At 42.9% G+C, this 10,730-nt stretch overlaps 2 protein-coding genes across 2 annotated transcripts; both read left to right on the top strand.

Annotated features, from left to right (window-relative positions):
- Nucleotides 1–1,650: 1,650 nt before the first annotated feature.
- slc25a15a (solute carrier family 25 member 15a) lies at nucleotides 1,651–5,116 on the top strand. Its single transcript, XM_084558546.1, has 7 exons — nucleotides 1,651–1,876; nucleotides 2,058–2,133; nucleotides 2,304–2,562; nucleotides 3,077–3,217; nucleotides 3,309–3,484; nucleotides 3,574–3,732; nucleotides 4,821–5,116. The coding sequence occupies exons 2-7, from the start codon at nucleotides 2,079–2,081 to the stop codon at nucleotides 4,940–4,942; spliced, it is 912 nt and encodes a 303-aa protein (XP_084414672.1). The 5' UTR covers nucleotides 1,651–1,876; nucleotides 2,058–2,078; the 3' UTR covers nucleotides 4,943–5,116.
- A 1,362-nt stretch (nucleotides 5,117–6,478) lies between these two features.
- stoml3a (stomatin (EPB72)-like 3a) lies at nucleotides 6,479–10,489 on the top strand. The gene is made up of 8 exons (XM_084558558.1): nucleotides 6,479–6,848; nucleotides 7,200–7,226; nucleotides 7,879–7,982; nucleotides 8,124–8,196; nucleotides 8,310–8,392; nucleotides 8,485–8,688; nucleotides 9,173–9,307; nucleotides 9,411–10,489. The coding sequence occupies exons 1-8, from the start codon at nucleotides 6,773–6,775 to the stop codon at nucleotides 9,600–9,602; spliced, it is 894 nt and encodes a 297-aa protein (XP_084414684.1). The 5' UTR covers nucleotides 6,479–6,772; the 3' UTR covers nucleotides 9,603–10,489.
- Nucleotides 10,490–10,730: the final 241 nt, after the last annotated feature.

Below are 10,730 nucleotides of genomic sequence, written 5' to 3'. Positions count from 1 at the left end.
TTTTGGAGGCACAAGGTAGACTTACACAATATTAGGAAGGTGGTTTTAATGTTATGCCTGATCGATGTATGTGTACACTGCTCTGCTTGTAAAGAAGGCCGAGAGCTGTCACCGGGAATTGTCACTGATGACTGTTCTGAGCGTGAGCAATCTGCCAACGCATCAAAACTTGAGGTGACACTTAACAACAGTGGATTCCTCTGAGCAGCTGAGTGAGTGTTCTGGAAATGAAGCCGGTTCGTGCCAGCTGAGCAGGGACGGGCTATAAGAAGATATCAGCGTGTGAATCGCACCATCCAAAATGGCGTTTAGAAATATCAGTTAAGGGGAACTGTGGAAATCGAGATAAGATGTGGAAGATCAAGAAAACTTCCAGATGAAACCACATGTCTGCTGGGCCCCTCATGTGACTGGGAAAAGCTGCAGGAAGCTTTCGCTCACACTGGAGTTATGGTGCACTGTCTTACTGCATGGTGACACTGGAAGAGTCACTGGATAACCCACAGTTATAAAATGAGCAGCAATTGATGTGTGAGTGGCACGCCAGTGGCACAGGAAACACAGTACGGAAGAGAGAAGCATAGAAGTGTCCACAAACTTTTGAACTAAATGCCCTTGCAGTCAATAAGGAAACTAAAACAGAAATAAAGCTGACCTCAAAAGTACGATCACTCAAAACACGCCCGAAAACACACCATGAACTACTGAGTGAAATGCAAGTCGCAGTTTTTCTTCACACTACTGAGAATCTGTGAGAAGATCTTAAACTTGATGTGTGTATGAGACAACAAATATCAGCGGTGAGAAATATAAACATATATGCACTCAAAGAGCATGATGGCTTTTGCGCATGTCACCATTGCTGTTCTTACATTTATGTTCAGTGTATAGATATAGTTATATAACCTGTAAACTTATAAACAGTGTATTATCCTATAAAGAAAATATCTGACAATAAGCCACATTTGTACAACCTACGCTTGAAATTCAGATAAAAAAAAAAAAAACTCAAACTTACTAGTGGCACTGAGATAAATGGAGGTACAGTTATTAAAATTAACTTAATAAAATGGCAAAGATTAATCAAACAAACTAGTTCTTCTCATAAACTGTAGGTATATTGCTCTCTGCTTGTTTGCTGCACCAGAAAGTGACAGCTCCAGGCCACCTATGGACTGTACTACCATCTTGTGGCTATTCCGTGGTATTACAACCGGTCTCAGGTAAGTTACATAAAAACCAAAGGTTGGGAGTAAGATGGTTATTATCCAAGATGTGACACAGCCTCCTAAGAGCCTTGAATAATACCATTAACTACGAGAGTACGCGAAACTACACGAGTGTTTGCACTACTACTATTTACGCAGCCAGTAACCTTTCTCTTCCGCATTTGCGGAAACTTTCAGTTTCTGTCAGCGCGAGAAAGACCAGCAGAGACATTTATTTTATTAGTTTGCCGTAATTAGTTTTAGCTAGCAAAATCATAAGGTGTCACTGGGTTAGTTTCAAAACAAAGCAAGATGTATTTTTATTTATTTATTTATTTTTTATTTTATCCTTTATCTTTTTCCCCCCAACAGCATACGTCACAAATGATATTTATTGTGCATTATATTTTTTATTTTATTTATTTTAAAACAACCATTTCCTCTGTTACCGTGTCTTCCTGGTTCAGAGGCAGGAATGACTTGAAGAAATCCACCAGCGGATTTCATAATACACCCCTAAGAAGACGGAAGTGCAAAGTCTGGCTGAGCTCTCGTTGGTTGAGACAGGGCGGGGTTGGTTTTCAAGGGACACCCAGTTTAGCCCGTAGATCTAGAAAGTAACTTTCATTCTGCGGACCGAGCTGCTCATGCGGAGACATCGGAGACAGGTGAGAACTATAAGATCTACTGAGCCTGTCATTCCCCAGCCTCATTGTGTCTTCAGCGTCAAGACAGTGTGTGTATAACGACTCTTTAGTTGATGTTCATGCTTTTTAATCGTCGTGGTTTTGTTAGTTTTGTGGTGCAGAGATCATGCTTTGTTAAATAGTTCCAAGTGTATATTTTCAGGCTCACATCATTTGAATCATCATGGCTCCACATCCTGTAGTACAGGCAATAATTGACTTCTCAGCAGGAGCAGTAGGTGAGTAATAATCTATCTATCTATCTATCTATCTATCTATCCTGTCTTGACTGTATTTCTCCAGAGTAAATATTCATATATGTGTACATGTCTGTGTAATTGGAGCAGCAGGACTCCTCCACTACCTGCTGCACCCTGACCTGTGCATTTGCTTTGACCTCCTTCCTCAGGTGGCACTGCCTGCGTGCTGAGCGGCCAGCCGTTTGACACCGCAAAGGTGAAGATGCAGACGTTCCCCAGCATGTACCGCAGCTTCGTCCACTGCTTCGTTTCAACCTTCAGGCAGGTGGGGATCCGTGGTCTCTACCAGGGCACAGTCCCGGCCCTCGTGGCCAACATCACAGAGAACGCCGTGCTCTTCCTGGGCTACGGCCTCTGCCAGGATGCGGTCCGCTTTTTGGCCAGGGTGGACAAAGGGGCTGAACTCAGGTTTGGGGCTCGTTATTTCTGTGGATTCATGTCCATAATAAGCTCGGTTTGGTATTTTATGGCTTGACAATTAGAAAGTTAGCCAAGCAGGGAGCTGCTCGGCCATCGTTGAAGAGCAAATTTGAAGTAGCTGCCTTTTAACCTGATTTATTTGTAGCGCTCAAATATAATAATGGAACAAATTTTTCATCATTGAAAACCAACAACTGAAGAGATTACTTTAAAAGTGACTGAATTTAGGACCACAGAGAAAAGACCAAAACTATTTCTTTGATTAAAAAATGGCTCTTAGACTTTCTTCGGAGTGACTTTGTGTAGTGGGGACTTTTTTGTTTGTGTCGTTTGTGCTCTATTTATTTGCGCTCTTTACAACAGAGCAAATAAATAATCCCTTATTTTTGGTTACAGGTGGAGGGAATTTATGTTTATACTTTTAAATGCTGGCTAATATCCGCAGGTACATTAAAACGAATTGTTTATATCTGCAGTTGTACTTCTTGTCATTGTGCATCAGCGATCTCCAGAAGGCATCTGCAGGGGGTTTGGCCTCCATCTTCTCCGCCATGGCATTGTGCCCCACAGAGCTGGTCAAATGTCGGCTGCAGGCCATGCACGAGATGGAGACGTCAGGCAAGGTAGCAAGAGGACAGAAAAGGTGAGTGCGGCCGCACAGAGACGTTGGAACGAGCGCAGCATGTTCTGTTGATTTCACTTCCTCCTGACTGTGTTTTGTGGTGTGGCCTCAGCACAGCGTGGACTGTGATTAAGACGGTCCTGAAGACAAACGGGCCTTTGGGTTTCTACCAAGGGCTGTCGTCCACCATTGTGAGGGAAATTCCAGGCTACTTCTGCTTTTTCGGGGCCTATGAACTGTGTCGGTCTAAATTTGCACAACACATGGGGACGGACAAGGAGGGTATAGGTATGGTTATATTATTTTGCCCGAGGGTGCTTTTGCAGTTCATCACATACCCCCAGTTTGTGTGATCAAATTAGTTTCTGTGTTTGCAGGTATCCTTCCACTCATGTTCAGCGGTGGATTTGGGGGAGCTTGTCTTTGGTTGGTGATCTATCCTATAGACTGTGTGAAGTCCAGAATCCAGGTGTACTCCTTAGCCGGGAGGCAAGAGGGCTTCATGAAGACCTTCAGGGGTATTATACGCAATGAGGGTATGTTTTAAAAATGCATTTTTAAAACCTAGATGAGTTTAGGACAATAACCGCGCAGTCCACACCATATCTGTAATAACGAGGGTGCACAGCCGACACATATAATCACAGTTTGGAGGACAGCAGCTGTATAATTAGGATTTTTCTGCAGAGCTTTCATTTGGCGTGCGCAGTTTTGACTCACATTCATGTTATCACAAGCTGCAGAGACACACTTCACAAGTGAAAAGAATATTCAACAGTGATATCTTTACATGTGCACCACCACCAGGCTTCTCCCAGTTTAAAACACAGACAGATCTGGTTATTCAGATCCCCATATGTTCATGATAAACACTAATATCCCAGTTACTGATCACTGACAAGAACAACACCACCAACATCACCGTCTGGCTAACAGTCTCCTTTTTGGTTTTCGTGTTTTGGCAAGTAGGAATGGAGGTGTTGTGTGGCACGAGTACCACAGAGATGTACAGTTAGTTCTTGCTTTACTAAAGGACAAAACTCCAATCTTCATTGCTTATGTTTATGTTATGTCACACACCAGCTGTAGCCAGGAGCCGGTAAAAGGTGTACACAACAGGATCCACATTTCTTTCTGAGTACTACCATAATGAGGGTTCTCAAAACCGGGATGAAGGCTTATCCGGTTTTCTGAAATTGGAACACAAGGTTTACATTCTGTTATGATTATACTGGCAGAGCAGAGCGAGTGAGAGAGATGAGCTTTACTTAACTTGATGACAATGAAAGAACCGTTCATTATTATCATGGGCTGAAGTGTACTAGACTACAAAAAGCCCCTGAAAGACTAATGGTTTGTCTGTGCAGCCCACGCAGTGAAAGCGGAGCAGCAGCAGCAGCTTCAGTCCTCCTTCAGTGTCTCTTAGGAAAGCAGTATAATGGAATCTTAAATAAAAATATGGACAAACGAGCTGATTTTAATACGGTAGCTGAGCTAAACTGTAAGTCCACCATCGACTGCTTTGTTTCAGTGAGTGTGCATGCAGCTTGTTGCTATGCCGATGGTTTCTGTCCGTGGGGATTGTCTTTTGAAGCTGTTTGACTCTCTCTCTCTTGCCCCACAGGGTTCACTGCTCTGTACTCCGGCCTCACTCCTACCATGATACGCACCTTCCCTGCCAACGGAGCCCTCTTCCTGGCTTACGAGTTTAGTCGCAAGTTTATGATGGAGAGAGCTGGCCTCTGATGTAGGGGATCGTTTTCCACCTGAAGCAAATACCAAAACACTACCTCAAGTATTTTTACACTGATGAGAGTATTGTCATATCGTATCCTAATATTTGCTGAGATGGAATGTAAATTTTTTAAATTATTTATTAAAAAAAATCTTGGTAACCACATGAAGCATGTGTGTTTGCATTGTGCTGGCCACAGTAATTTAAAATAAACTTTTAAGTTCAACATTTGAGTTTGTTAAAGTGGACAACTAAATCACCAGTTACATTAAAAAATGATGTGGTGGACCCACGGAGACTGACAGCTACAGCGACGTTATCATCAACCTGAAGAAGAAGCGGGACAGGGACAAGTCTACTAAAGGCATAATATATTTACTGATCAGCCACAACATTAAAACCACTGATAGGATAAGTAAATAACATTGACCATCTTGTCACAATTCAATGTTCTGCTGGGAAACTTTTGGACCTGGCATTCATTCATGTGGAGGTTACTTAGACATGTAGCACCCACCTAGACCAGACCTTGCACCCCCACCCCATAGCAATGACACTCTTTGATGGCAGCAGCCATCCCCAGCAAGATGCAACCTGACACAGGCACACACACAAAGGCCTCCAAATTCACTAGATCCCAAACTGATCAAGTATCTGTGGGATGATCCACAGAGGCCCCCTCCCCTCAAAGGCCCCCCACTAATAACATCCTGCTGCCAGACACCACAGGACACCCTCAGAAGGCCCATGTCCATTCCCTGCTGAGTCACAACTGTTTTGGAGGCACAAGGGAGACCTATACAATATTAGGAAGGTGGTTTTATTTGTCAGAGAGCGTATGAAGAGAGGGAGTGGCGTTACTGGGAACAAAGCGCTGAATCGGAAACGAAAAGCATAAATCCTGCAGGAAGGCACACAGATTCTGCTTGTGTGCGTAGCTCAGCTTTCAGCTCAGTATCTTTACGCATCAACGACACAGACAGAGGCGGCAATGTCACCTGATCTCTGTGTTTTTATGGAGTCTCGCCCTCACACCACGCACTCTGTCATTGGCCGGGGTGGTGGGGGGGCTACACACCCATTGAGCAAAGGTTACAGCCCAGAAACATCATGAACACTGAAATATGTGAAGAAAATACAGAGGGAATCTCTGCAAATAAATACACTGCCACACGTTTGAGTATGTCTACGTAAGACACAAATAAATGTATGGAAGTGGCTTCAAAATAAATGAAGCCAATAAGAAAATAACACACTGGCCACAGATACATTTCAGACTGTATGTTGTGTATAGTACATTGAACATGAACCTGAGCTTACATCATGTAGTGCAGGTAAACATGTGACTAAGCATCATGTGACAGTCGATTCAGCCGACCTCACTGAAAATGAATCACTGGCAAATAAGGAGCTGCTCACTTTAATTCCTACAGCTCACACAAACATACACATCACCTTCACTGTTAGTTAATTTTATATGATAATTATTTTCTTAATTCAACTTGTGAGCATGTCTTCCTCCTCCTTCCTCCCATCTCATGTCTCACAACTTGGACACCACTCATTATTTATTCATAACCCGCACTGAACAGGTGAGGCTCCCGGACCTGCGCACAGGAATATAATGGAAAAGTTTGACGATACAAGACTCCACGGGTCACGTTACCTGCTTGAGTCACACACACACCTAATGGGGACTGTGAATTTGGTTATGTAAAGCTACAGAGAGATGACGGTGAGGATGAGGATGGTGTGTAGGTAGGCCACACCCTGCAGGGAGAACAGACGGGTAAATAAGTGCAGCTCTGCTCCTCTTGCTCCATCACTAAAACAACTCACTAATGATCTCGGCAGCATCCAGCACAGGAGAGATGATCACGCAAAGTAAAATTCAGAGCAGCACGGACAATATTGAAGGTAAACGCTTCCTATGATGTTTTAAAAAGTGGCATTTGTGGCTTAGTTAATTAGAAGGATATGAAGGGGATCAACTATATTTGCTTGAGGGCTGATTTTGTTTATTATTAGTTTAGGAATTGAGACGTAGCGCTAAGAACAATGGAAAGGTGCTGAATATAAATAAGTGAGCATGTCACGTATGTCTCAAGCTCACTATCTGGATACAAGCAACATACCTGTTCAGGGCTATACATTAACCTTTAATGAGAAAAACACCCTTTACTGGCTCCCATGTTGCTCATCCAGCTCCTCCCTCCCTTCATAAATCCTACTACTTTTACATCTATCCATTTGCAAACCTGATTTCAGACACCGAATTGGAAAAAGAAAATCTTGGTAAGTATCATATACTTTTCCCCAGCTCCGACAGCTCTCTGGAGAGAGAGAGAAATGTACCGGCTACTTCCTCCCAGGGCGCCCAAGTGATGTATGAGCCAGTTTGGCAAATGGACATTAAAGTCAATCAAGAGAAAATTGAAATGTTTTGTTGTTGTTGTTGTTTTCTTGGGGGGGGGGGGGGGTTCTGGGTGTTTAAGTCACACAACTTTGGTTCAAGCTTCTCAAATTGGCTTCTTGTGTCTGTTTTGCTTTCTACATTGACTGTATAACCAACTTTATATGTAACCGGTGCTTTTATATTATTGTAAATCAAATACATTTTGATTGTTGTTCAGGAAAAAAAAAGCTAAGATGTCATAATGGATCTAGATGAGATGCTAGTAGTCCAGTAAGTTCACACAAAACTCGATGTGACTTTCCTCAGAGATTAATTACAGCATTAGTGACAAATGACAACATGGATCCAGCGCAGCTCTCTGCCTGACCGCGTGATGTTTTGTGTCGCCTTTAATGAAAGGTTGCCGTCCCACCGGATCGTGTTACTGGCTTAATTATGTCAACACAATAACCTTTAGGTTGGATTTAAATGCTCACAACCGTGGGACTATTTTTTCTACACGCTTGCAAAGTGTTTCCGCTCTCTCCACAGATAAGAACTCAGGCGGTCTGGGATGCTTTGGTTGGCTGCTGGTGATCGTATCCCTCATCTTCGTGGGCGCAACCTTCCCCATCACAATATTTATGTGTGTCAAGGTAGAGTATATCAGGGTTTTGATTGCAGTCTGACCACATGTTGAAATCAGTGCACTGGTGTGGCCACATACAAAACTGGAGTTCTTCTTTTCCCTCTACGCTGATTTGATTGTGGCCTCTGTGGTTGTCTCTAATGTCCAGATAGTGAAGGAGTATGAGCGAGCAGTCATTTTTAGACTCGGCCGGATCGCGGACAGGAAACCTAAAGGGCCAGGTTTGTGGTTGAATATGTCACACACATGAGAACACACACAGGAGGAAAAAGGATTTCAGGAAATGGCAGAAAATGAATCACTGTTCCATATCATTTGGTATTTATCTTTCCAGGGCTTTTTTTTGTTCTGCCCTGCACTGACAGCTGTGTGAAGGTTGATCTGAGAACCATATCGTTTGATATTCCTCCACAAGAGGTAGTTTCTTTTTTTCTTTTTCTCCTCTCTCATCACTTCTTCTCATTTTTCTCTCCATTATTAAAACATTATTATTTATTTTACCTTTCCAGATTCTAACCAGAGACTCTGTGACAGTGTCCGTGGATGGTGTGGTGTACTTCCGCATACACTGCCCCATCTCCTCTGTGGCCAATGTGTCCAACGCGCACTCGTCCACGCGGCTTCTGGCTCAAACCACCCTGAGGAACGTACTGGGAACCAAAAACCTTGCAGAACTTCTGTCGGATAGAGAGGGCATTTCACTCAGTATGCAGGTGAGGATGGACGGAGAAGTAAAGAGAAGTAAAGAGCTGAACATAAAAACCTCAGGCGTACAACTATACAACGCCTCCCTTTGAGGAACCAGCTGGACCGTGGTCACTGCAGATCTAAAACTTTGACTTTTTGAGTTTGAGGAGGCAGCAAAACATGATCTTTAGGTCAACTACTTGCATCCTAGCCTCCAGGTGCCTTTTTTTCTAGTTCTGAAGGTTATCAGCTTTTCTTTGTATGGCTATTCTTTGTTTCTGTACAGTAAGTTATTAAAAGTTTGCTATTTAAGTCATTATCCTGCATACTTTCTTCACATTAGTCAGTTTTGACCATATGTTATGGATAACCTGTTTAAGTAATCTGTTACTTTAAATTAATTTTGACTGTCACAATTTTCTTAAAAACCAAAATAATGGGCTAATAGAGTTGGGTGATTCGTTTCATTAGTCATTTGATTGATTGTCAGTATATTATGTGACAATACAGGGAGCCCTGGATGAAGCCACGGATCCGTGGGGGATCAAGGTGGAGCGCGTTGAGATCAAGGACGTGAAGCTGCCCCAGCAGCTGCAGCGAGCCATGGCGGCGGAGGCAGAGGCCAGCAGGGAGGCCAGGGCTAAGGTGAGGAGAGCAGGGGAAGGGCTCATTTCTTCTCAAACCACGAGAAACTCGCAATAGTGAGAGAGCGTTAGGAATAACGACGGTCTGCCCGACTGTGTTTCAGATTATAGCTGCGGAGGGAGAGATGAACGCCTCCAGGGCCCTGAAAGAAGCCTCTCTGGTGATCGCTGAGTCACCCTCTGGTCTCCAGCTGCGTTACCTTCAGACTCTCAACGCCATCGCAGCAGAGAAGAACTCCACCATCATCTTCCCACTGCCCATAGACATGATGCAGAACTTCATGCAGAGGAAGTGATTAATGTCAGAGGAAGCAAGCTCAATAGAATTTAAATATAGTCATGTACTACTGTTAGAAGAGCGTCATCTCGGTGTGTTTACTATCAAATGCTGCATTATCAATTGTTAATCAAAAAACATTTGACAGTTTGACTGAGAAGAAGGCGCTCCATTTCATAATTATATATTTAAATGTATATCCACATCAAATTTCTACACATATTATATATACTAACTGTGATTTAATACTTAAATACAAAGTGCAACATATACATTATGGACATTAATCGTCATCATTGACCACAATATTTTAACCAGCTAAGCTACAGCTCTGGAGGAGGACGAACGAACAAATCAATCAATGAAATGCACAAGAAACGTAAAACAACCTGATGAAGACATGCTTTCATATAAACCCAGAGCGTGGATTTCTGAAATACTGAATACAATCTTAAAACAACGTAAGCTCTGTAAACGACCAACAGAAGCGACGGCGCCCACGTGGCGCGCCTGCACCCTCCGACGGGTGGATGCGTAGTGTAAACAAAACCTCTTAATTCTAGTGTCCAACAAACGTTCAGCAAAAGAGAGCAAGGTCATGTCCACGGGACACAGAGGCAATCAGTGCAATCGGAGAACCTGAAGGAGAGAAACAAAAAAAAAATCCACTTTCTTTTAAGAACACAGCAGAATCCCACAAGCTGATCAACTTGTTGTCCTAACAGTAAACGCAGCTCACGCACAATCACACCCCAGATTTCCACATGTGAGCACATCTGAGCAGCTGAATAACAGAAATTTATCACCGTAATATTCCGTTAATGGAACGAAACACTATTTCAGTTTAGTTTTCTACATTTCCTGAAGCTCTTTAAAATATTCTTGCAAAACCTCAGAGATGAGTGATTATGTAAACTTGGAAAAAAGGAAAAAAAGTGCAATTAATACAAACATGTACAGCAGCTGCTTCCCTTTGATGACTACGATTCTCCTCAAGACCTGAGAATATTCTCTACAATGAGAAATGAGGTAACGCTGCAGCCACAGTTTTATTTTATGCTCGTTTGCCAAAAGTCAATCGGAGGTTGGTGGAAATTTTGGGAACCCATTATAATGTCCTCCTGCGGTGAAAACCCAGAAAACAAGG

This window comes from Chelon labrosus (genome assembly GCF_963514085.1).
Source record: "Chelon labrosus genome assembly, chromosome: 13".
Classification (NCBI taxonomy): domain Eukaryota; kingdom Metazoa; phylum Chordata; class Actinopteri; order Mugiliformes; family Mugilidae; genus Chelon; species Chelon labrosus.
The sequence above is the reverse complement of the archived record's forward strand: the minus strand, read 5'-3'. Positions and strand labels throughout refer to the sequence as shown.

Excerpts from the sequence above, each read along its gene's own strand:
- slc25a15a (XM_084558546.1), top strand. The coding sequence starts at position 2,079 with ATGGCTCCACATCCTGTAGTACAGGCAATAATTGACTTCTCAGCAGGA. Across the intron at positions 2,134-2,303 it reads CTTCTCAGCAGGAGCAGTAG|GTGGCACTGCCTGCGTGCTG; the intron begins GTGAGTAATAAT and ends CTCCTTCCTCAG. Across the intron at positions 3,485-3,573 it reads GACGGACAAGGAGGGTATAG|GTATCCTTCCACTCATGTTC; the intron begins GTATGGTTATAT and ends CTGTGTTTGCAG.
- stoml3a (XM_084558558.1), top strand. The coding sequence starts at position 6,773 with ATGATCTCGGCAGCATCCAGCACAGGAGAGATGATCACGCAAAGTAAA. Across the intron at positions 7,227-7,878 it reads ATTGGAAAAAGAAAATCTTG|ATAAGAACTCAGGCGGTCTG; the intron begins GTAAGTATCATA and ends CTCTCTCCACAG. Across the intron at positions 9,308-9,410 it reads GCAGGGAGGCCAGGGCTAAG|ATTATAGCTGCGGAGGGAGA; the intron begins GTGAGGAGAGCA and ends ACTGTGTTTCAG.